General features: G+C 39.3%; 1 protein-coding gene across 5 annotated transcripts in view; it reads left to right on the top strand.

Annotated features, from left to right (window-relative positions):
- The window catches only part of MYLK (myosin light chain kinase), a 199216-nt gene that overhangs the window by 85764 nt on the left and 86112 nt on the right, over positions 1–27340 (top strand). For all 5 annotated transcript variants that reach the window (XM_081935683.1, XM_081935685.1, XM_081935684.1 and 2 more), the window contains one exon: positions 5919–6071. In XM_081935683.1, coding sequence (XP_081791809.1) covers positions 5919–6071 — 153 coding nt within the window. The remainder of the gene's footprint in view (positions 1–5918; positions 6072–27340) is intronic.

The following is a 27340-nucleotide window of genomic DNA, read 5'->3' as shown; positions in this document are numbered from 1 at the left end:
TTGAAGTAAGGAAAGAGAATCCCTTTCATGTGTGCTTCATCTTCAGGTTACTGTGAATGACAGTGAAACATTAGGGAGCTACTTGTACTTTCTCTTCCGTGGCCATTTGCTCAGCAGGAGCTTCTGCTAGAGGTCACCTGCATGCAACTCTCCATACACATTGATTGTTTGCAGAAAGGTAAAGGCGTCCCCTACAGTTTTACCCCATTAGTCATAGAGGACTTTAGGAGGCAGGGCTCATCTCCATTTCTTTAAGGCATTGAGCCAACGCTGTCTGAAGACTTGTGGGCAGCATGACATCACTCTGCGCGCAAAGCATATGGCAAAACACAGAATGTTGTTACCTTCCCACCTACTTGCATTTACATGCTTTCGAACTGTTAGTTTGATGGGAACAGAGGGAAGTGATGGGAGCTCACTCTGTCACGTGGTGCTAGGAGTCGAACTGCCGTAGTATAAACCTTCTCTGGCGTCTTTAAAGCCACTGACCAACTGCTCCTACTGATTTATGCACATTGACTATGGCTAATTTTTTTGCTCTTCCATAGGCAATTCTGGTTCTTGTTCTATATTGTAATAGAAACAATAGGAATCGATTACTATATAAACGACAGTATAGATCAGTGATGACGAACCTATGGCACACGTGCCACAGGTGGCACGCGGAGCCATTTGTCAGGGCATGCGAGGCGCTGCCCTGTCAGCTGGCCAGCACGCATGTGCGCGCTAGCCAGCTGAGGTAACCCTTTCTAAAACCATTTTTCACCCTCCCCAGGCTCCAGAGCCTTTATAGGAGCCTGGGGAGGGCGAAAACAGCCCCCCCCGCCCCCCCGCAGAGGCCCTCCGGAGGCTTCATGAGCTTCCCTGAAGCCTCCGGAGCACAAAAAACCAGCCCTAGGGGGAAAACGGAAGTTCGGGAATGGACTTCCGGTTTGCTCGGAGGGTCGTTTTGACTGCTCCAGAGGCTTCAGGGAAGCGTTCTGAAGGTCCCTCAAGCCTTTGGAGTGCTCAAAACAACCCTCCGAGCAAACCGGAAGTCACTTCCAATGTGCTCAGAGGTTCATTTTGACTGCTCTGGAGGCTTCAGGGAAGCGTCCTGAAGGTCCCTCAAGCCTCCGGAGGGCTTCCGAGGCGGCGGGGGAGGCTGTTTTCGCCCTCCCCAGGCTCCTATAAAGCCTCTGAAGCCTGGGGAGGGCAAAAAAAGCATGCAAAAAATGGGGGGAGCGCCTGTACTACGCGCATGCGCACTGGGAGGGGGGTCACGCATTGCATTATGGGTGCAGCATGCCCACAAACTATCCCCTGCACTCCCCCCAATTATGGCACGCGAGCCAAAAAAGGTTCGCCATCGCTGGTATAGATGATATAAATTTTATTGTACTTTATGTTGTTACTATCATCAAAACACAGTTTTAAAATATGATTTACAAATGGCAGGGATATATGGAATTCAGAGGTGAGAACAATTAGAGCAATTATGGTTGTAAATTGAAGAAAACCTGTATATGCTTCAGCGCATCTAAGGTTCCCCTCCCCCCCGTGCAATGTGAATGTGCATTTTAATCACACATTCAGAATTGGGTTCATTCAAAGGATCTGGAGGAAAAGTTAGCATTTTTTTCTAAAAAAAAACACCTTTCAATCCATTTAGGGCTTTGGAACGTAAAACCTGGATTTTAGTTCTACATAAAATGGTTTTGTCTAATAGAAATGTCAGGAATTTGTAACTATGATAGGAACATAGTGTTTTATCTGCAAGGCGTAGACATGTTATTTTTGTTCGCAAGTTACATCTCTCAATTCTGATCATGATGCAGAGATGTTTATATATCATTTGGTACTGGCTTGGTCTAGTTTATAAACTATAACTAAACACTAAGTTTTCATGCATCGTCATATACCTTTTAGGACAATTTTATTTAAGAATCAAGTTGGATAATTACACTATCTTTGTGTATTCCTTCAATAATATTTTGTTAAAATAATTTATATAAAATTTCAGGTTAATTATAATCCCTTTGAGATTTCCCCATTTTTCTGAGAGGATCATTTTTTACATTTGATTCTCTGTGGAGAAAAAATATCGGGTTTAATAAATTTGTACCCGTATTCCTTTAATAATATTTTGTTAAGGGGTGAAATTTGTGTGTGATAAATTTAAAGTACAGTTTTGGGATGTTGGATTTTATTGTAATTTTTTGTATTGAGTTGTTTCGATATTTTGAAGAAGGGCTGAAAAAAATTTTTTTCAACGGCAAATCTATAATAAAATATTTATGGAAATTGCGGGATAGAAGAAATATATGTCTACAAATCATTCAGGAATATATCCATATAGGGAATGTGCCAGGCCAAGAATCGTGCGCCACCCGGACTGGGATGTCTACCCCGGTGAGGGGTAATGGTAACGAGCATCGAGGTGTCAGGTGAAAGGTAGAGATAAAAAAAGGCCAACCAGGGGTGGAACTGGCATAGGTGATAAGAACATGAGGGTGAATGTACCAATATAAAGGGTGCAACCAAAGGCCTCTTAAAAAGCAAGTAGGGAGGGATGGTTCCGGGCCGTTGAGATGATTTTGAAGGTGTAACCAGTGGCCTCTTAAAAGGCAAATTGGGAGGAGTTACATGTCTGTGAAATGCAGGACTGTGTATCTATGGAGGAAGGATAGAGGATTTCATGGGCTGGGCTAGGGCATGGGACCCCACTCGGAACAGGATAGTCATGGTTACTAAGAATAGGTATCCTTACATATGAATGGAACGTTAAGAAATGAGGTAGAACTATCTATTAACGTTCAGCAAATGATGATTATATTGCAGGAAAGGATAGTTGCCTATTACCCAACAAAGGCAAGAATTGCATTCCTGATTCCTGATTGCTAATACCCAACATGCTTAATTATGGTACATTGCCTAAGTTGCAACTCAGGACAGTATTGTGTTAAAATATTGTTCAGTTGGCAGGCTGTAGCTTGATGTTTGGAATTCACAATTTAGAATACTTCCATATTGGGTCAAACATGGACCCAGTGGTTTTCAAGCCTCGAATAACCTCAGGTTGCTTTTAAAGAAGATTCCATAGTACTTAACTATATCTTTGAACTTAGGCCAGACAGTGTCTGTTAGAGGTTCTAATTTAGGAGACAAGATTAAAAGTATATAACGTAAGGATATGTTAAATACCTACAGATTCTATAAACAAATATAGGATCCATGGAACCAAAGACAGGAATATTTAATTAGAGACCCAGTTTGGTAAAATGGTTAAAGGCAACAGGCTGGAAACCAGAACCATTTTGAGTTCTAGTCCTCCCTTAGGCTTGAAGCCATCTAGGTGACTTTTGACCTTTCAGTGTCGTAGCCATAGTAAGAAGACAGCGGCAAACCACTTCCAAGTGTTGGCAAGAAAACCTCTGGACAGTTGCCAAAGGTCAAGAATGACTTGAAAGAACAATAACAACAAAAAAGGCTAGTCAAAATAGACTCAAGGAAATACTGTATAAAAGATTGATAATGTAATCCCGTGCATTAAATGTTATTTAGTCACAGATAGAATTTTTTTGATTATCTATTTACTTATTTAAATTATTTATATAGCCCTCACATACCCCATCTTATGCAACATAACCCCGGGTGGTTCACAACAAGAGTAAAGAAACAATTTTACATCCCAGATTGACTTCTAGATGTTAAATGACTTGTGGTAGAAGCACCTTCCTTGTTCAAATTCTTTCAAAGTTATGTTGACATTAGAGTTAAACTGATTTTTACATTATGTCCTTAGTTATGCTTATAATTCCATATACATTTTCAAATAATAAAAACAGCATGCAGCTCATGATAAACAATGTCAAGAACAATTTGTTAACCAAGTTGAGGGTTTATGGAAAGAAAGAATCATCCCTTCCTGTTTTCCACTCAAGAAATTCCTTAGGAAAATTCTATCAAAGTAGCTAATTGGCTGAGATGGTGAAACTGACTACTTTGATTATGGAAAATACTTTTTTTTTCCTACAAGGAGACCATTTTTGGACTTTTTGTTTGAAACTGAAAGGAAACTCTAACTTTAGGATTTGACAATCAGAACTATTCATGATTATAAAAATACTGTGTACTATTATTAATCTTAGAGTAAGAGGTTAATATACTATGTATCTAGCAAAGAAGGTCTGAAGTTACTCTTTTCCTACACTCCCAACTTTGCCTTTTTTCTAATCTTTTCTTTCTTTCTTTCTTTCTTTTTCTTTCTTTCTTTCTTTCTTTTTCTTCTCTCCCTCCCTCCCTCCCCCCTCTCTCGTTGAAACTTTTTTTTAAAGAAAGGAAAGTTCTATCAAAGATTCTGTTAAACTGATCAAATACAGAAATATGTATAAGGTATTGGTGCCAATCATGTGCATCAAATTGAAGAGCTGTGTGTTATGTCTCTTTATGTTGGTGAAGTCATTTATAGCCAGTACATTATTTTGATAGTTTGGTGAAGTGGTTAAAGTGTTGGCCCAGAAAGCAGTAGGCAGTGAGTTGTAGGTTTTCTGTAGGTTGGGTGACTTCAGGCCAGTCACTTTCTCACAGCCAAACACAGAGGGTTGTAGTTGTTGGGAAAATAGTCAATTCATTATCTAATGAATTGACTTTTCAAAGTTGCTGTGAAGCTGCTCCCTACATGAAGGAAAGGGATTTTTTTCAAATTTTCAAATTCAATTAGATTTAACTTGTATTGTACTTTCTCTAGATTAATTTAAAGGGATGGTCAACTAAAACCAAAAGACCAATCCCTCAACTTTTGCGGCTTTTTACTTTAGAAGAGTAGAATGTATCAAATAGATATTTGGCGTATTTTTTTTACCAGTCCAATATTAGTTCTGTCATTCCCTAGGATAGTATTGCTTCTCATAAAATTACTATATGTGCCTATTTTACGCTATTGCTATCAATATAGCCATTACAGAGGTGAGTTGCTCTCGGTTCGGCCCGGATCAGATGAACGGGTAGTAGCGGCAGCAGGAGGCTCCTCCCATATGGACGCATATGCAGAAGTGTTGCATGCGCACAAGCAAGCAGGCAGTAAAAAAAATGGAAACCTACCACTGAGCCATTACTACATTCCCCATCGAGTTCAAGGGCTTCAGTTAAAACTTAACTGGCAATCTCTCATAGCTGGCATTTCAAACTTTTTCTTAGACTCTGGATTCTTTTCTCCCTCTCTGGGCATCTATGCTGGCTAGCACGTCTCTTTCACCGTTATGTCATGTCTTCTTTTTTTGAACAGAGGCATCCATGCTGATTTATCTTCAGTGCTCCTAAATCATCCAGAAAATTCCTTGTCTTCTTTCTTAAATTACTTATTCCCATTTTGTCTTACTAGCCTTTTTGTCTTATTAGCCCTTTAATTTTTCATCCCTGTTCTATATAGAAGCCTTATCTGATTTTCCCAGCTCTTTTCCATCCTCAAGTTATCAACTGCAAGTATTGACAGTATGTCTGGGAGATTATGTGACAGGTGGCAGACAGTGTTTAAATTCTCTATATTCCATCACATTGGTTCTAAATGGGAAATAATCATTTGTTAGAGTTCTTGTAATATCATCCTTTTTTTGTCAATAAATTGTCTTATAAAGAGACAATAAGAATCATTCTTGGAAAGAATCACTTTCAGTTTTAGGCACTTGCCACAAAGAGTCTGATGTATATATAAAATCACTGTGCTTTTTTGTTTTTAAATCTGCTCATCTATTTTATAAATGTCCATTACAATTTATCGCTGGGGCCATCATAAATGCTTTATCAAATGGTGAACAATTGTGCATAATACAGATTAAGTTTAAAAGGGTCATATTTGAGGAAAAGTCTTCCATTATACTGTTGTGGGTGCAAACTGGGAATTTCAGCAAATTTCTTGGTTTTCCTTCTCTTTTCTGTAGATCAGCCAATTCAGTATGTGTGTTCTGACTTTGAAGATGGAATTGCAAAATTGACTATTCAAGATGCTTTACCAGAAGATGATGGAGTATATACTTGTCTGGCAGAAAATGCTGCTGGAAAAGCTTCCTGCTGTGCTCAGGTTACTGTTAAAGGTAATTATGAAGATAAATGCCCAACTGATCTATCCTTTGAGGACTGAACTGAAAACTTTAATTATTTTTCTCTTTGTTTATATATTTTTTACTATGCCTTTTATTCAATGGAGATACAATCAGTGGTCACTGATGAACTGATCTTGTTGTATCTTTGACAAATATATCTTCTTATGTCTTAATCTACTTATCCGCTAAGAGGCATATTTGAGTTTGTGAGGAGTTTTATGCATCCTGCTGCTTTTAAAAAACCCTGCCCATGTGTTTGACCTTTACTTAGTAGCATGATATCTTTCAATTGATTTGGAAAAACATTAATGAATTATGTTTCAGTAAATTATGGTAAAGTGCAGTTGTCTCCAATTGAAATTATTTCTTTCTGTACTACTATTCTGGTTCCGATGTTGATTAATTCTATAGCAAACTTCCTCAGTCTGATGTCCTTCAGTTATTTTGGAACTGTAAATTCCCAAATTTTCAGCTTTTGACAATGTTGGCAAGGGATTTCGAAAGCTGTAACTCCAACATATACAAGTCTATCTGATTGAAGAAGTCCATTCTGCAAAGATAAATTAGAGTAGAGAAGAGATAGAGATAAGAATGACAATTTGAGGAACCATGAATTGCCTCCAGGTGAGAAGACTGATTTAATAAGCCCCTTCATTACTCCACTTTTAACATTCCTATATTCTGTGGGCTGACACAGTAAGCTTTTAATTTCACATTTATCTTATCTTCAGGCAGTCTTCCATCCAGATTCAATTGAAGCAGGAATCTGCTTAGCTTCAACAGTTTTGCAAAGTAGCATACTCTCAAACAATTTTATTCTTTTTATTAATTTTTTAAAATAAGTTTTACAATTATTACCCCCCTTTCCCTCCCTCTTCCCCCATCCCTACCCCTCTTCCATCCCTCCCTCCCCCCGACCTCCCAGAGCAGAATACAGGGTATAAACATTTAACAACCATATGCTAACATAAGCTAACTAATTTTAACATATTACTATTCTTGTGCTTTAACTCCCCCTTTATTAAACTAATTTTAAATAAATTGTAGCATTCCTTACGCCTTCATTCATGAAATTTTTTAGTCCGGTATTTGTTTTGAATATAGTCAATTCATCTTCTCCAGTCCAGCTTGTACTTCTCATCTGAGTGGTCCTTTAGATATGCTGAAATTTTGGCCATCTCTGCTAAGTTTACTACTTTTAACGTCCATTCTTGGGTAGTGGGCAACTCTTCCTTCTTCCAATACTGCGCCACCAACAATCTTGCTGCCGTCGTTAGGTTCAAAATCAAATTAGTCTCTATAACAGTACAATCTGAAACTATACCTAACAAAAACAACTGGGCCGTGAACTTTATCCTCTTTTTCAAAATATTTTGAATAACCCCCCATATTTTTATCCAAAATGCTTTAACTTTTTTACAAGTCCACCAAATATGGTAATAGGTGGCACTAACACAGTCACATCTCCAACATTTAGATTGTAGATTCGGATACATACAGGCTAGCTTTTAGATCTAAATGCCATCTGTACAGCATCTTGTAAAAATTCTCTCTCAAGTTCTGAGCTTGTGTAAATTTTACATTTCTTACCCAAATCTCTATTATTGGTTCTTCAAAATTTTGTGCCCATTTTATCATACAATCTTTAACTAATTCTGTTTCTGAGTCTATTTCTATCAATACATTATACAACCTTTTTATATGCATTTGACCCTGGTCCCTAATTTGTTTTATCAAATTATCCTCATTCTGGATGATACCAGTTTTCTGGTTTTTTTTTTCCATCTAGCCTGTAACTGTCCGTACTGAAACCAGGTTTGAGTTATCCTTTCCTCTCTTAGTACATTCAAAGATTTTAACTGTAGTACACCTCTATCCATACTAAGAGGTTCTGCATATGTAATTACATCTTGTTTTTGTTCTATACTTATGTTCTCTATAGTGTGTCTGGGCACCCCCCACATAGGTATCTTATCATTTAACCTATATTGATATTTTTTCCAGACACGCAATAAAGCATTCCTTAAAATATGACTTTTAAAAATCTTATCCACCTTCTTGTCATATATTAGATAAGCATGCCAACCATATACCAGATCATAACCCTCAATATTCAATATTCTATCCTCTGTTAGGTTAATCCAATTGCTAAATTTTGTTAAAACTACTGTTTCATAATATAATTTTAAGTTGGGCATTTTTAAGCCTCCTCTTTCGTGTATATCTTGCATTATTAACCTTGTTTCTTCCCAAACAAAGTTGTTAATACCTTTCTGCCATCCTTCCAAATTTGCGTCTTTTTTAAGTATTGGTATCATTTGAAAGAATAGAAACTTAGGCAAAACATTCATTTTAACTGCTGCTATCCTTCCCAACAAAGACAATTGTAGTTTTTTCCATTTATTCATTTCTATCTGTATTTTATGCCATAATGGTTCATAATTGTACTTACATAATTTCCCATTTGAAGTTGTAATATAAATTCCTAAATATTTAACCTTTTTTACGGTCTCACATCCTGTTACTCTTTCTAATTCTTCTTTTTGGTTTATAGTCATATTTTTAACTATCATCTTTGTCTTCCCTAGATTTACTTTAAACCCAGATACTTGACCATATTGATTAATTATATTCATTAAACCTGTAACTGATTCCCCTGGCTGGGTTAGAGTTACAACCAAGTCATCCACAAATGCTCTTACTCTGTATTCATAAAGCCTAATCTTAATTCATTGTAGTTCGTCAGACCCATGTATTCTATTCAACAACAATTCCAAGGTTAAAATAAACAATAATGGAGACAAGGAACACCCCTGTCTTGTTCCTTTTTCAATTTTAAAAAGATTCTGTTAAGCCTCCATTAACTATAATTTGTGCTGTCTGTTTCTGGTATATTGCTTTAATAGATTGCATGAAATGCTCTCCGAACTGCATCTTTTGTAATATTTTTATTAAAAATTGCCAATTGACTTGATCGAATGCTTTCTCTACATCTAAAAATAAAAGCACTGCCGGGACTTGGTTATTCTTTCCCAAATATTCCATTATATTGATAATTTGTCTTATATTACTTTTCATTTGTCTCCCCTGTATAAAACCAGGCTGATCATTATGAATCGTTTGTTCCACAATTGGCATTAACCTGTTTACCAATATTTTAGCAAAAATTTTATAATCTATATTAAGTAATGAAATAGGCCTGTAGTTTTTTGGCTGGGTAGGATCCTGATCTTCTTTTGGAATCAAGGAAATAAAGGCTGTTTTCCAGGATGGTGGAACCCTCCCTTCCATTTGGATTTTATTAAATAATTCCCTAAGAGGTTCCACCATTTCTAGTTGTAACTTTTTATAATAAACTGCTGTCAAGCCATCTGTGCCAGGAGCCTTGCCAATTTTTAACTGCTTAATTGCCAGGAAGATTTCCTCTGTAGTTACAAGTTGATTCAATCTTCCCCTTTGCTCATCTGTGAGTATAGGGATTTTCTGTTTCTCCAAATATCTGTCTATGTCTGAACCTTGTATTTTGTCACCAGCATACAATCTGGTGTAAAATTCTAAAAAAGTCTTTTTAATCATATCCTGTTGAAAAACTTCTTTCCCTTCTACCTGGTTTATTGGCATTGCAAAAAGTGTTGTGTTTAGCATATAGAAGATTAGTGGCTATCTGGTCCGACATCAACATATTAAGCTGCCCTCACAATAAGGTAATTACCTCTTTTGTCTTCTTATCATCTGGTTTAGACATTAACTCCTGTTCTTTTTTTTTAATCTCTTCCTCTAATTCCCTTTGTTTCTCCCTTTGTCTGCGCCTATAAATATTATTCAAATTTATTAAAATACCTCTCATGTATGCTTTACTTGCGTCCCAAACCATTTCCATAGATATCCCCTTTTGCATATTAAAAGCAAAATATTCTTTCAATAGTTTTTTATATTCCGTAACATTTTTCTCATATCTAAATAGATTTCCATTTAATCTCCAAGACCTCCTGGGTCGGTCTCCATATTCAAATTCCATCCAAACCAGGTTGTGATCTGTTAAAGTTTTCGGGCATAACTTAGTCTTCTTCACCCTGGAAAAAAAGTCATTTGTAATTAGTATGAAATCAATTCTAGAAAAGGATTGATGCCTATCAGAAAAAAATGTGAAATCCCGTTCTTTAACATTCTGTTCCCTCCAGATATCTCTCAATTCAAAATCATCCATCATATCAAAAAAGGATTTAGGTAATCTTGTTCGTGTTTGGGTATTTTGCAAAAGCCTCTTCTTGTCTTGAACGGGATCCAGTACTCCATTCCAGTCACCCAGTAAAACACTGGATCTATAACCCCATTGTGTTAATTTCGTGTGAAGCAACTTATAAAAATTTTCTTGTTGTTGATTGGGAGCATATACTCCTGTTAAGAGTATTTTCCTTCCTTCTACTAATAGTTCAATTGCAATATATCTACCTTGAGGATCTGCTTCAATTAATTCAGCCTTTAAGTCTTTCCTTAAATATATGACTATACCGTTGTTTTTTCTCCAGAGCAGATGCTACGAAGTGTGGTCCCAGTCTTGCATTCATTAAGTATTTCTGATCCTGTGTTCTAATGTGTGTTTCTTGTAAACAAATTACATCATTTTTAAATTGTTTTAAATAGTGAAATATTTTTTCCTTTTTTTGTGGTGAGTTTAAGCCATTAACGTTCCAAGTTAGAAATTTAATTGTCATCTTGTGTTTGTGTTTCCACCGGAGGTTGTAAAGATTGCAGCTTTTGCGATTGCGCTGGAGAACTGCCAGCACTTTTTGAGACATTGAATTTTCTTTGCTTTGAAGCCATTTCAAAGTATTCAAATCAAGCTTTTTAACAACCAATTTGTTCAGTCCAGAAAATCCACCTATTCTCTCACGTCTTCCAACAACACTAACAAGACTTAACAAGTGCTATTCTGCTTTCCGCTTCACTTTCATTTTCACCACACCCTTTATTGTTCCAGCGCCATTTTTTAAAAGTTCCCTTTAAGTTTATAAAAGGCGATATAATCTACAGAGTTAAGGCTTGTACTTGCATTATGTTGACCTCCTGATTTGCTCTGCCTGCGTCTTGTTCAGATGTAGAATAAATGTTGGAACAGCAGGAGTGGTCACTGCCTTTTGTTTCTGCAAAGGCAGAAGCGTCCCGAGATGAGGAGATTGTCGGGCTTCCTGAGGAGTTCACACCCTTCACGCCACAGAATTACTTCTGGGGCCGCTGGGGACCCTTACCCTATGCCAGACAGCTCACCTCCCACTCTTTTCCTAAGGGGGGGGTTTCAAACCGCTGGACAGCTGATTTATGCTATCCTAGCAGTTTGTTACTCAAACAAGGGGCTGGCGTTCCCAAGAGAGCGTCCTCCAAGGCCAGCAGCGCCACCGGAAGTCAATTTTAATTATGATTCTAAGTATCCATTGCTGTTTTGAATGAATCCACATTCCCTACCTAGCTCCAGTGAAGAAACAGAACAAAACTGTGGACCAGGGGTTTATTTTAGCAAAATAAAATAAATCAAAATAAAAGAGAATTATAGTATTGTGTTTAAAGACATTTGCATTGTGTATAGCACCATCTTTGCAAATCCTCTGTATTACTAATCTCAATCTTTAGTGCTCAAAACACAGAGAATTGTTAGGAAATGTCATTAGACAATCATTGCTATTTCTGTGTAGAGAATACAACATTTCATTTCTTTGCTGTACTACTCCCAAGCTACTAAAGATTCTAGAACACGGGTGTCAAACTCGATTGCATCACATGACATGTCACAACATTTTTTGTCTTTGCAGAGCTGGGATGGGCCTGGCCTGCACACAAAAATATCTTCAACCCTCCAGTCACATTACCTATTTAACTGGCACAAACTAGCATGGATAGACAATTCAATGTCTTCTAGAAGTTTTGGATTTCAACTTGCATCAACCCCTTTCATCAGTCATGCTGGCTGGGGCTGACAGGAATTAAAATCCAACAGTTCTGGATTTTCTAGGTTGTGTTCTCCAAACGAATAGCTTATGATGAAGCAAATAATTTGAAGAAGGTTACCTGGCACTCAATGGCTTTAAAGTGGACCCACACACAACATTTCTCCACAAAACCTTTGGAGCTTTTCCCTTAAAAATACATTATTGAAAAAAACAAGAAATATCGAACCCAACCAAGAGATTTTCACATTAACAGTCTTGTAAAAAGATTATTGTATATAAGCAGCTTGTACAGCAAATGGAAAATTACATTTTAAAAAAGAGGGACAAGTGTGTCTTTATAAATTCCACTGGATTATGTGATCAGATTTGAAAACTGAAAGCATATTACCAGCCCAAAAGGAGATGTTCTGTCAACGGGATATCTTGAATGTAGAACATTCCCTGTTGCTGATTTGCTACTCCTGGGAATGAAATCCTCCCTACATTACATGTCTGTTAAGCTTGTCTTCTAGAGGAGAAGAAGGTGCTGTTGAGGAAAATAGGTTCATGGGGAGAGAAGTGAAGCCTCTCTTGAATCAAGAGGTTGTTCTCCTGCAAGATAGGTTTGCAGTTGAAGGTTGTTCCCTAACCTCCAACTGCCATTAGATTTGCAGAGGCACTGGTAAACTGCATCATATTTGTTGGAAGTACCAGTTGCAATCTTTTCTGTGCTGGTCAAATTTAGCAATGGCCGCATGCTGTCTTTATTACTGCAGTGCAATTTATGTGGGGTTAGACTTGAAAAATATTTGGAAATTGCCATTAGTGGAAAATGCCAGGCTGCTTAACTGGAGTAAGGGATCATGTGAAGCTTATTCTAAAAGACCTGTACTAGCTGATTATTGACTCTTGGGCTCAATTTAAGGTGATGGCATTGACCTTTAACATTGTAAATAGTTTTAGTTCCTTATGATCACAAGGATTGTCTCTTCCGCTAATCTTTCCATTACTTAGATTACCAGAGGAGTACCTTTTGAAGACCTCCCCCCTCAGGCTTTCTACTGTGTGGCTCCCCAGCTGTCAAGCTTAGTATCAGAGCTTGGCAGTAAATCTCCAGTCTTTAGATATTTAAAACTTTATTCAGGAATGGGTTGAAGACTCTCAGGGATGCCGCAACCAAATTAAATTCTCTGTTGTGGTCAAAAACTATGCCATAGAGTACAGATTTTGGCTCTTTGTGGGTGTAAATAAATCACAGTCTTTATACAGGTCTGTAATCCAAAGATTAGGCTTTTTTGTTCTGCCTTTCCGAGTTAATGGATGCCTTCATTTGGTGACATTGGGCAGCTCAGACATAATAGTCCTCTCTACCCTGGGAACTGCTGGGTGCTGCTTTGCCAGATGTGGTGGTTTCTGTGCTTGAAAGAAACACATTGAGGCTCAGTATTTGGCCATACTGTTCTGGGCATGTTCCTGCTGTTTTTGAATCCAGGCATGGCAAATGTAGACAATTTGCCTGCCCCTCCTCCTGTTTTGCTCTCATCTTCCTTTCTCTACCTCTCTTTAACTTTTCCTCTCATGGCATTTTTCTCCTTCCTCAATTGCCCAACACTTCTGAACATGCATATTTCAAAGCTATGCCCCAAGCAGTTCTGTGCATGGAACATTTTGCACATCCCTAGAATTTATCTGCTGAACAAAAATACAAAACTATGTGTATGTTACCTATGCTACATTTGCTATATGTATCTTTTAAAATAACCTGGAGCCCAGAGTTTCTTCTTTTTAATGTAAGAACAGTCTTGTTTGATCATCTGAAAGCCCAGCTTAGTCCAACATTATCTATAACAGAGTTGGATGGGACCTTGAAGGTTTATAAGTCCAACCTCCTGCTCAGGCAGGAAACCCTATACAATTTCAGACTATTGATTGTCCAATCTCTTAAAAGTTTGAAGCACAGTAGAACACTCCCTTCCACTGTTTAATTGTTCTCACTGTCAGGAAATTTTTCCTTAGTTCTAGGTTGGTTCTCTCCTTGATTAGATTCTATCCATTGATTCTGCCTTCAGGTGCTTTGGAGAATAGCTCGACTCCCCCTTCTATTTGGCAGCCCCTTAATTATTGGAACACTGATATCATGTTACCCCTAACCCTTATTTTCATTAAACTAGACATACCCAATTCCTGCAACCGTTCTTCATATATTTTAGCCTCCAGTCCCCTAATCATCTTTGTTGCTCTTCTCTGGACTCTTTCTAAAGTCTCAGCCTCTTTTTTTGTATTGTGGCTATTAGATCGGGTAATGGATAGGCACACACAGGCTAACGGTAACAACAGCTCTTTATTAAATGCAACAAGTGAGAACAATCGTGGAGGGGGAGTGGCTAACAAGTCTAATAAATAATAATAACAATCCAGCGAAGATTGAGTCTGACAGCAACCCTTTTATAGGGAGCTGTCAGACCCTTTGACCAATAGGATTAAACCTCTGTTCCCACTGGAACAGAGGACCTTGGTGGAAACCACTGTAGTTAGAACAAGTATCTAACACCCCTCCCCTCTTGGATGGAATAATCCTACTTGTTACTTAGTCACACAGGTAGGCAGGCTTTTGGGTAGCTCTGCCAGACCTGCACAGTTCAGTAGGAGGGGTTTCCTTGGACAGGTCGGACGGATCTGTTTCCTCCTCAGCTCCGCTTGGTGGAAGCTCCTGGAACCTTTCACAGGCTGCGGCTGGAGCTTCTAGAGCCAGTTTGCTCAGAGCTCGCTGCGGGCCTGCACCATAACCAGATAAGTTTCCTGGTACCCTCAGGTTTGAGCTGGCTGTGGAAGGAGCGAGTGTTTGCTCCGTTTGGGTAGGGCTTTAGCTAACTCATGCAGGAGTAACCTCTGGTTGTCTAAGAGTGGAGTTGGAGAGGTGGCCACAGAGTTGGTCAATGTGCCTTCTCCACTTCCGACCGTCCTCAAGCTCTAAGAGGTAAGAGCAAGGCCCAGTGATGCCTATCACTGTGGCAGGAATCCACAGAGTTCCCCCAGCGTAGCTGTGGGCGTATACCAAATCCCCTACTCTTAAATGTCCGAATCTTGCTTGTGAAGTCTGGGGGAGATGAGGCGGAATAGTTTGGGTGTAGCCGGTCTAAGTGGGACCTTAGCTGGCGACCCATGAGAAGCTTGGAGGGGCTTCTCCCTATAGTGGTACTGGGTGTGATGTGCTGAATTAGCAAATAGTAGTCAACCCGTGTTTGCCAATCTCCCGGGCCCATCCTAGCTCTCTAGGCCACTTTTGCAGATCTCGCCATTCTCTCCACCTGACCATTGGAGGTTGGATGGAATGGCGCGATCAGGGCATGCCTGATTCCCTGAGCTGCTAGGAAGATCTCAAATTGCATGGCCATGAATTGGGGCCCTTTGTCAGAGACCAAGACGTCGGGCAGGCCGTGCATGGAGAAAAGTCTCCATAGCACCTTGATGACCGCTTCTGCCGTAGTGGCGGTCATCAGGACTACCTCTAACCATTTCGAGTAGGCATCCACAACTATGAGAAATGTCTGGCCATGAACTGGGCCAGCAAAGTCAATGTGCACCCTAGACCATGGTGCTTGAGGTCGCTCCCACTCCTTAGCAAGCGCCTCTGGGGGAGCTGGGCTGGACTCCTGGCACGGTGTGCAGGTAGCCACCCATTCTTCAATCTCCCTGTCCATGTTAGGCCACCACACGTAACTCCTAGCCAAAGACTTCATCCTGACAATTCCAGGATGCCCTACGTAAAGCCTCTAATACTGCAATGCACAGTTTGGGTGGAACAACGACCCAGTCCCCCCACAGTAAACAGCCATTTACAACCAATAACTCATCACATTTGGCAAAATACATTTTGTAATCAGCCCCAACAGGCCCCTTGGGCCACCCCCTCCACACCCAGTTCAAAATTTGTTTGATGGTGGAGTCCTTTGCAGAGTGACAGGCAACATCACTGGACGAGACAGGCCCAGTCTCAAGGCAGTCAATGAGGAGGACTGGCGTCTCGGGGGTAGGGTCAGCGAGAAGTTCAGGCAGCGGGCAGCGGCTTAAAGCGTCAGCATGCCCCAAAATGGAGCCTGGTCGGTGGATGAGACGGTAGGAGTAGGCAGCTAGGAAGATGGTCCATCTGGTCGTTCACGGAGATAATGACACTGGAGTAGGTTGGTCCCCAGCCAGTAAGCCGAACAACAGCTTGTGGTCTGTAATCAGTTCGAAGTTCCAGCCATAGAGATACTCATGGAACCTCTTTAATCCAGCCACTGCAGCCAAAGCCTCATGGTCCAGGTGGCTGTAGTTCCGCTCTGCAGCAGACAAGGTCCTGGAGTAAAAAGCAATGGGAGCCTCAGTTCCGTTGGGCATGCTGTGGCTGAGAACGGCGTCGACGCCGAACGGGAAAGTGTTGCAGGTCAGCACCAACGACAGGATCTGGCTGTACTGAATCAGGACGGAGTCCACTGACAGCAGTCATTTTACTGCGGCAAATGCGGCAGCCTTGGCTCTGCCCCAGGACCACTTCGCATTCTTAGCCAGGAGATGGTGTAAGGGCTCAGCAATGGTGGCTTTCTGTTTAAGAAAGACGCTGTAGAAATTAAGGAGCCCGAGGAAAGCCTGCAGCTTGGTTTGATTGCGAGGTGTGGGTGCATCTTGAATTGCTTGCATTTTTTGGGTGGTCGGGTGAATCCCAGAGCCATCTATTAGGTACCCTAAGAATTCAACCCTTGGCACGTTAATTTGGCATTTTTCTTTCTTGAGACGGAGGCCTTTGTCTCTAATTCGAGTCAAAACTGTTAGTACACGTTTGAAAAGTTGAGCCTCATTTGCAGCTGATATCAAGATGTCGTCGAAATCCTTCTGTCTCTTGGACTCTCCTAGCTGCCTTGCCTTTCTGACTGACCATTCTCTATACTGACTGAACTCTTTATGGTATAAAGAATGCCACCTAAAAAACCACCTCCTGGAAAGCCTGGCTTTGCTGCCTCTGCCCCGACATCTGCAACCTCCAGTCCTAGTACACAATCAATGATAACAGCTTTGATGCAACCTAAACCTCCGGAGATGGAGTTTCAACAAATGTTTCAGCAAATTATACAGGGACAAGAGGAAATAAAGAAACAACTGCAGGAGATGAAAGAAGAAATTAAACAGAACCAGGCCAAAATTAACAAGAACTCACAGAGATTGGACCTTTTGGAGGGTGGGGCGGCTGAGATGAGGGAAGGGATGGAAGGGATGCAGAAGGGAAACAAAGAACTTGACTCCCAGCAGATGAAAATAGAGTTTGAGAGAATGTCCTTTTATCTTAGATTTCAAAATGTGATGGAGACAGATGATGAAAATATAAGGGACATCATGACAAACATTTTGGCTGACTACATCCAGAAAGAGAAACAACAGATGGGGTGGGAAATAGACCTGGTTTATAGAGTGAATTCAATGTTCCCACAATGTTCCCAGGGAGGTACACATTAAATTCCTTAGAAAAAGCACAAGAGATGGGATTCTGAGCACACAAAGGGGGCAAGCCCTGACATACAAAGATAAGGAGATAACCATTCTGAAACAGATCCCCAAGAAAGTAAGAGAAAAAAGAAAAAGCTATTCGCAATTAGCGAATAAATTATACCAGAAGGGGGTGTGGTTTAGATGGTTGATGCCTGAAGGTATGCTAATATTCTGGGAGGAGACAAGAGTTAGAATTAATACACCCATAGAGGCACAGGCCTTTATGGAAAAAAACAAACTACTCCTAGAAAAACCTGATGATCCTCCACCAGATACACAGGACACGGGAGAGGCTGTGCTCTGTCGGCGGGGGGAGATGGGGCAACATCGAGAAAGCTCAGATCACAAAAATGAGTAAGAAAATACACCTGACATAAACTGATCGAAATTATTAACTGAACTTACATGCTGACTATATGTTATTATGTTACTACCTAATAATGAACTATGTGCAAATGTATACTATGAGTATGGAGGGGGGGCGCACCTACCGCACACTGCAGTTGCCAAAATTTGTAACCTATCCCCTACCTTTTTCCTTTGTAAAATATTAAAAAACCAATAAAACTTTGTTATAAAAAAAAAGATGTCGTCGAAATAGGGGATGACTCCTGGAATCCCCTGCAAAAGCCATTCCATGATACTTTGGAACAGTTCAGGGGCAATTTGAGTGCACCCCTGTGTGTCACAGTGGTTTGGGCCTCCGCCGTAGCACCATTTACAGGCAATTGTTGGTATGCCTGTGCCATGTCCAATTTTGTGAATATTTTTCCAGGGCCTAAAGAGTGAAGTAGGTGCTGTACAATGGGTACAGGGTAAGCGCTTTGTTGTTGTGCTTTATTGATTGTGCACTTGTAGTCCGCGCAGATGCGGACAGACCCGTCAGATTTGACAGGTGTCACAATAGGGGTCTCCCAGCGTGCGTGATCAACCAGCTCTAGGATTCCCTGGCCTACGAGCTTGTCAATTTCTCTGTCAATTTTGGGGCGGAGAGCAAAAGATACTCTCCTGGGTTTTAGCCTTATTGGGGCTATGTTGGGGTCCAAACTAAAGGAAATTGGAGTCCCCACATACTTGCCCAGACCGGTGCCGAAGACATCCTCAAACTCCTTAAAGATGGCTTCAGCGCCGTTGTCTTTCAAAGTGTTGATACCAGTCACTTCTAAGCCCAGGACTTTGAACCAGTCAAGCCCCAGGAGGCTCTGCAGGTTGCCCCTGACCACCATCTCTGGGAGTTTACTGCTGAACTGCTTGAATTTCACCTGGAAGGTGCCTTGGCCCACAATAGGGACTCAGTTGCCCTGGTAATCTTGTAGACGGATGTCAGGGGTACGTAGATGTTGTTTCTTCAGGCTAGGTATAGCCTGCTTGAGCGTAGACCACGGCATGATGGTCAGTGATGACCTGGTGTCTATCTCCATCTCGCATGGAGAGTCCTCGATGAGGACTGTCACCTTCAGCTTTTTTGGCCGCCTGATGCGCCGTGGTGGCTTCTGCCAGGCCCCTTGGTTGGGCCTCGGTTGGTGGTTTGGTACACTTCTAGGCTGCCAGGTAGTAGCAGGGAATTCGTTCCTGCACACCTTGGCGATGTGCCCCTTTCGCTCGCAGTGCTGGCAGGTAGCGTCATGGAAATGGCAAGCCAATCTGGCATGGTCTCCTTCGCAGCTAGTGCAAGGCAGGAGACACGGTTTGAATTTGCACACCAGCTGGGTGTGGCTACTGCGCATGTGGAAGCTGTCATCTTCCTCGCCTTCTGAGCTCTCGGGCTCTGCTGCCTCGCGATGTACACGTGTACTGTTCCGCACGTCTTGTGGAGTGCTTTGGCGCTGCAGATTCTCAGTGGATTTGACGGCTGATTTGGACGCCCTAGCTTTGTCCAAGGCGATCTGTAGAGTGAAGTTAGATTTAGCGAGTAACCTCCTTTGTAGGTTAATGTCTCGTATGCTGCAAATTATGCGGTCCAGAATCAGCTTGTCCAGGTCTCAGAGCTCACAGTATGCTGCAGCCTTCCACAGCGCCACAACGTATTCATTAATCGATTCGCCCTCTTTCTGGTTTCTGATGTTAAACTCATGCTGGCGAACGTGCTTAGATGGCTTGGGTGCATAGTGGGTTCTGGAGCACGGACCAAGTGACTGATTGCAACGGCGTCGGCTCAGAGAGTTATTTCGCCCTTTTGAACACTTCCTGGCCACAGTATCCAAGGAACATATTCTTCTTTCGGCCTTCAGAAAGCCTATGAGGTCATTGGCCTTGAGGAAACAGTCAAATCATAGCATATATGATTCCCAGTGTTCGGTGACTGGATCATACGGAGTCGGAGGGACGTGCATGGCCATTTTGTGTTCTGAGGGTGTTTTGAGTTTCCCGCTCAAAAATGGCTGCTCGAAGCCGCGTTGAGCTCCGAGCTGGATGTACTTGCTGGATTGCTATGCTCTTTTTGGTTCACCTAGTTGCCTTCCAATCCCATCCTCGTCACCAGTGTTAGATCGGGTAATGGATAGGCACACACAGGCTAACGGTAACAACAGCTCTTTATTCAATGCAACAAGTGAGAACAATCCAGTGAAGGTTGAGTCTGACAGCAGCCCTTTTATTCGACCAATAGGATTAAACCTCTGTTCCCGCCGGATCAGAGGACCTTGGTGGAAACCACTGTAGTTAGAACAAGTATCTAACAGTGGCAAGCAAACTGTATGCAGTATTTCAAATGTGGTCTTCCCAAGGCAAAAGTAGTATTAACACTTCACATGATCCTGATTCTATCCTTCTGTTAATGCATCCTAGAACTGTATTGGCTTTTTGGTAGCTGCAGCAATTTGGTAACTGCTCGCTCATATTTAAGGGATTGTCCACTAGGACTCCAAAATCCCTCTCGCAGTTGCCATTATTGAGCCAGGTTGTGTTGTGTTGTATTGTGTTCCAACTTATTTTGCTTCACTTTACAGGTTACACTTAGTCTATTCTGGCAGCAGTTGTAGCATTTCCTTTATTAAGTAGATTGGGCTAAGAGCGAATGTCTGGCATCAAGTTCAGTAATCTTCCATGACTGAGAATGGATTTGAACTTGATCTCCTTGATCCTAATACAATACCTTACTTACTGTACCACTTTGGCTCTCCATTTTATTTTAGTGACCAATGGGTTTTTTTCTGAACTTTTAAAGCCATCCATGTTAATGCCCATTATATATCTTGTGGTTATTAATTCCTAGGTCACCAATAATTTTTATTGTTCTCTCGTGCAATTTTATTTCTTCCACTATATTCCTCTTCAATTATATAAACATAAATCATTCTGCGTGAATCAAACGGCAGATATATCATAGGTCTATATAAGAGCACAACAATGTTGGCATTTTTATTTTAATTATTCTAATGTTCATTAGCATTGATGTTGCTTTTATGTTTTTACAGCTGCTACATAGGTTTGCCATCTTCATTGGGCTATGCAGTAGGCTCTTAATATCTTTTTCTAGGACGGTTGGTGGGTAGCTCAGATCCCATCAGTGTATATATGAAATTATAGGTGTCCAGTATGCATCTCTCATCACTTTCTTAAATTCAGTCAGATTTGCCCCTGGATTCTCTTAATCAGCCAGTTTAAAAATATTTTTCTGGAGCTTGTCACAATCTCTCCCCTCCCCCCCTTTTTTGCCATCCAGAATTGTTTAGTATCGTCTACAAACGTTGAAACTCAGTCCAAGTCAGGATCATTTATGAACAACTTAAAAAGCAGCAGCCCCAACAAACCTCTGAGGTTTTCCACTTCTTACATCTCTCCATTGAGAAAATGTCCCAATTATTTCAATTTAGCTTTCTTTTTTGTTTTGTTTTTTAGTCAATTAGTAGTCCATAAAAAGGCAACTTTTTTATCCCATGTCTCTGAAATTTACTCAAAAGTATTTGATGAGAAACTTTATTAGTATCAAACAGAAGTTTTATTTGCATCTCATAAATAACTGGATGATTGTCATCAGGATTTCCCTATCTCCACCAGGACATTTTGGAATTCACCAGTTTTTACTAATGTGAACATCCTATCATTTGCAATATTTGGCTTACAGTAACTTTGATTAATCTGCTTGTTTTCATTATTTGATGAAAAGCCAAGCAGCTAATAGCATATACTTAGGCTTCCCTTCTCCCTCAAAGAGAGACTCTGGGAGATGTACAATAAAACATCAAAATATAAAACAGTATATAAATATTAAAATGTTAGAATTAAAATTTAGAAAATTTTTCTCAGGACAGAAATTTAATATCTTTATCTTTGTCTATGGATAATTCATGGGGGCTCCTTAGCATTAAATGTTTTTGTTAGATAACCATAGTTCTCATAATCTTCTTATAGCAGCCATTCATTGATCAGATTCAGCAGGCTACCAGATTAGAGTCATCTAAAATCTTTTTAGAACAGCTGCTCTGAACAGGTTATCTCAACCCAGAAATGCTGGCTGCAAAATATAGTTTGGGGGTCCCAGGTAGGATTCTCTTCCAGTTAGTATAAAAGGGAATGTGTTTATTTGTTGTGGCAATTTATTTATTTATTTATTTATAAACTTTGTTTACTACCCATCTCATATCCAACGACTCTGGGTGGCTTCATTTGTTGTGGTTATATATTTATAAAACCATAAACATATCTCTTTATACATAGTAATCATGCTAAAGCAAAGGTGAGAGTTGCACAGTAATTATTGGTTGGTAACTTTAAGCCTAACTTGATACCTGCTTGATACATAAACTTTAAGGAGATGGGTAAGTTGTTTTGTCTAATTTATTAACTTATTTTAGAAAAATATAACATGTCTACAGTCATGTATTATTTCATAACTTGGCATATTGATTTTAGTAGGTCTGTTTATACAAATTAATGTGGTACTTCCCATTAATTACAGTATGCAAATTGTTTTAATAAAACCAAAATTAACAGTAACCCAAGGTTGTAACATCTGTAAACATAGAAATGTTACCATAGCAACTCTGTTTTATTGCAATGTTTAATCAATTTGTATCTAAACTTTGAGGATGCTCAAGACAGGATAAATATTACTTTTGATGATTTAGAAAGTGGCTACATCAAATCACCACTGATTTTTGCAGATACTTCTCTATTTCTGGAAACTGTAAACTATTGATTTTCTGAAAGGGTTTGATTTAAAAAAAATAAGTGTGTCTGCTTCTTTAGGTTTGTACGAGTAAGGAATATAGAGGCATGCTCTACATCTAATATGAAAGCCATTATAATTTGACATTCTACAGATATGTTGGAGCTGAGACTCAGAATTATCAAGCAGCATAATCAAAATTTCAGTCATAGAAATTTTAGAAAGCTGTACTATGGAATAAAATTACAATATATTTATGTTATGGTTCATCTAATTGCTCAGTCAATATTTATTAGGAGTTTTAGAACAAGCTCTGCACCATTTACAAATTACAGTAAGTTTTCAAGGCTTTTGGAGGGCAGACTAGCTATAGATGTAGGTACATATAAATAAAAACTATAGCCTTTCAGTATTTTCTTTAGATGCTCCTTGAAATTGACATTTTCCACTTCTAAATACAGTGTATTCTTCACATGATCCTTGCACATTATTTACAGCATTTCTAAGCCATGGCTGAATATCCTTGGCAGTAGATGCTACATCATGGACTCAGTCCACATGTTAAGGAAGAGTAATGAAGTTGTCTTGAATACAATTGCAATAGAATGCACAAGACACTGCAATTAAATAATGATCATTTAATGCTCTTGGTCCTCCCCCCTAAAACCCAAAACGGAGCCCTCAGGAGTTTTCCCTCCTAAAGTATATAACTGTTTAGGATTGCTGTTCATTCTATACATTCCTAAAGTATATTTCTAACATATAAGTACATATATTTAAATCTGTGTTACACATTTGTATTTGCCCTGAACATTTTTTTTCTGGTCATTAAAATATCTTAGAGTAGGGGAGTCTTTTCTATCTAAAAAAGCAATTATGTTCCTGTCATGTGCCAATTGATATGATCCTTTTCTGGAATATTATGGTATTGTCTTCAACGTTTAATTTATGGGGTGTTTCATCCATTTCCTACAGTGTGTATTTTCACCATATTCATATTATACACTAATGCTTTATCTCCTTTTTGAATTTTCAATATCATTTTCTTTTTTTTCCTTTCTCAATTTATATGGCATTCATTTCATGAAGCCTTAGATTGAATCTCCACCTTAGATATCTTATTTGCAAGTTTCTTAGAAAGCCATATCATATCAATTCTTTAAAACGATCTATGTATTATTGAAAAATAAATATATTCCCTACAAGTACCATGTCTCTGTTTCCAAGTGTCCACCAAGAACAGATTGTCCATCATATGTTAAAAAAAGATTTTGGTAATTTGCCTTAGTTAAGTTTTAATTTCTTTATCTGAAGTTCTATAAAACTGTGGAGTAACTACTTCATTCCAACCCCCCCATCATGCACCAGTTCTCATATGGAAACATAGTCAATGCAAGTCATTAATGCAATAAACAATTATTATCAACCTTGGAATGTAATGACATCTTAGATTAACCTTCTCCATATTGCAGTTAAGAAAAAAAAACCTGCAGAATATTGGTTGCGTTTAAGGAGATGGAATTGTTGCTGGATAGCATGTTCTATATAATTAAAAATAATCACCAAGTCTTGAAAGTGCTTCAGCCGAAAGAAAAGCTGCTTTATTTATGTCTAAATAGAGTTGTTGCAACTGACATGACCATATCTGGGATTAATTACATTTCTCTTGATTTAAGCCAATGGGATGACAAGAGTGACTTTCCCAATTATTTAGATAAGCAATGTATCTATTTTTTTGCTAGACTGAAAAAGTTATCTCACAGCCATTATAACTGGATTATATTTAGGGATCATCTTGTGTATATACAAAATTGCTGAGAAGGTTTGCTTTCTCTCACTCTCATCCTTTTGTCCAATTCCAGACATAGCAAAAGTAGATGCTTTCCCTGATGGGAAACTCCAGGCTGAGCTATGAAGAGATAGGAAATTAAAGAAAACAAATTCATAAATGTGACGTTGATTGTACTACGACTTACACATATCACACCTTTTTAATTTCAAGCTGTGTTTGTGGGATTGCAGTTTTAAAAAACACTTTTTGTAGCAAGAAACAGAAACCAAATGACTTTGCATTTTGGGTTCCTGTTAAGCAGCTTGTTTCTTCCCTTTGAATTAACAGCATCAAAGCATAAGTAAGGGGTGGTGGGGGTAGGGAGATGTCTAGATGTAGACCAGGATGGAGCTGAACGCTAATGTGGAACATTTTATTTGAAGTATGCTGAGTGATTTGGTTTCATGAATATTTGTATGTCTACTTCTCTGCACGCTTAGCAAGCTAGCACTTTGAGAGTTAAGTGTTTTTCTGCAGCTCAGTTGATTTATGAGACTGGGAGCCAACACAATATTTTAATCACCATAAATGGTCAGTATTGCTGAGCATGTGTGTCTGCAAAGGATTCAGGCTAGGCATTATTTGGCTGCCTTATTCTAAAGCTCTGGCAAACAGACTCCTTTCGCCGATTGAAATCTCTTTTCCTGAAACTAAACATTAGGGATTATGATTCCCCGTTGTACTAAATTTGGATCTAGTTTTTTTTCATTAGAATTTACTGCTGAGAAAATAAAGCCACTATTTGATTAGTTTTAAATTTGTGAATTTTCTATTATAAAAGGAGAAAAGGTCTTGACCTCCTTTTCCGAAGTGATAATCATTCATTTGATGGACAAGCAAATAGGTAACACAGTCAGCTTAGATTCCAGAACAAATACAAGACAAATGTGTAGAAAGTTGTGAATAAGTATTAAGAAACGAATGCACACATACACACTCTTCCTTTGGAATTTTTAATATGTGCAAAGGTTCCCACAAAAATATCCAAAAAAGTGGCCCAATTTCTCAGGCTTTCAGGACCTGCTTAAAGTTTTGAGAACAGAAGGACTTATGACAGCAATATTCACAGGAAATTTTCAAAGACTAAGAATAGAAATTTGGCCATTCTTGGGCACAACAGGGAATTCCTCAAATCTAAAAAAAAAAAAGCTGAGAATTTTTCTTTGTCTATTCTTAGAAATCATCCCACATTTACACTATGTTATATGTTTATCCATAAATACAGAGTGTGGAGAAGGAGGTCTAGCTACATATTATATATAGCAGTTTCTCCTCTCCTTTGGCCCTCTCCCCCATACTTAACGTTTGGAGGCACTTAACGCAATGTGGCCATATGAGAAATGAATGAGAGATTACTTTTAAGAACTACCCATGTGAGATGTGCTGAAAGTTGAAAGTGGGTGGGGAATAAAAGTAAATGTGAACCAAATCATGGGCCTTTGAGATATTAACTCTTTGATGAGATGCAATGTTAAGAGCAGTAGAAGTCCACTGATTGGCTAAGAGATGCTAGCAGCAATTATTGGTGCCTTCCCCTGTTTGTATTGCTGAATGAATCAGACTGCTGTCCAGTCAGATACTAATTTGACTTCTTGAAGTATATTGTTAAGCACATGAAGAAACGTTAGGAAGGTACTTTAATGCATTCCCATTTTAGTACATCAGTCCCCAGAATGGGGAATGTAGAAACTTGAAATTGGCACATGAATTAATATCCTCTTAATTTCCTGATAGTTTTGGCTGTGATCTTGGGAAACTGTCATATGGGCAGAAGAAAGTAAAGCAGAGCAGAGGGCATTTTCTACTTTCTGGAAAAAAAAAGTATTTCTCTGGAAGAAGCCCTTGAACCTAAATCTCTGGGGAGCTGACTCAAGGAGCATTGTATGCCACTCACAGTCAGGATGCTAATAAAAGATGGCCCTTTTCATTCATGAACAAGCTGCAGCGGTATTAAGTAAGAAGGAGTGCTGTGGGAAAGTTGTTTTTGTGAACTTTATGTGTAATAAAAATGCTTTTTATGATTTAGAAGTTTCTTTTCCATTTCTAACCATTCAAACTAAGCGTGGCCATTTTTAGATTAGTAATTGGAGAAGCTGCTTCTTCTTTTCTCATTGGAATCTGCATCCTGTGTCATTATAACTTCCCAAGGTTGGAGTGCAAAGTATTAAAACTGAAAGGAAGAGACACACACATAAATGGGGCAAGGGGGAGCGGGCCTATTTGATAACACATTGTAAGATGACAGATACAATTTTTTAAAAAAGAATTAGGATTAATCTTTCCCGTTCTCTTGTTAAAACTGTATTCTACTAATGTTGCTCCTTTATAGTCAAAAGTAAATTTTACTGAGTTCAAAAGCAAAATATACAGATTTCAGCGTCAGTTCTCAGTGGCTACTGGTGAGGTATCACTGAATAACTCACTGATTCTTGAGCAATGGGTTTTGGAATAAAGACTCTGTCATAGACATAGCACATTTATACGCCTTGCTCATTTCAATGTGTTAAGAATATATAGAATAGCCACTGACCAAAAGAGGAGATTTAATGACAACATTCATCAATTCTTCGATGAGAAAAATTTCCCTTGAAAGAAGAGGATGAAAATATTTATTTAATATATTTAGATGAGCTAAGTAAAAAGGGATGTGCGGTGGCTCAGTGGCTAAGACACTGAGCTTGTTGATCAGAAAGGTCGGCAGTTCGGTGTTTCGAATCCCTAGCGCCACATAACGGGGTGAGCTCCTGTTACTTGTCCCAGCTTCTGCCAACCTAGCCGTTCAAAAGCACATTAAAAATGCAAGTAGAAAAATAGGGACCACCTTTGGTGGGAAAGTAACTGCATTCCATGCGCCATTTAGTCATGCCGGCCA

Source organism: Natrix helvetica (genome assembly GCF_964273705.1).
Source record: "Natrix helvetica genome assembly, chromosome: 1".
Taxonomy (NCBI): Eukaryota; Metazoa; Chordata; class Lepidosauria; order Squamata; family Natricidae; genus Natrix; species Natrix helvetica.
Note: the sequence above shows the minus strand (reverse complement) of the source record. Positions and strands in the feature narration are given on the sequence as shown.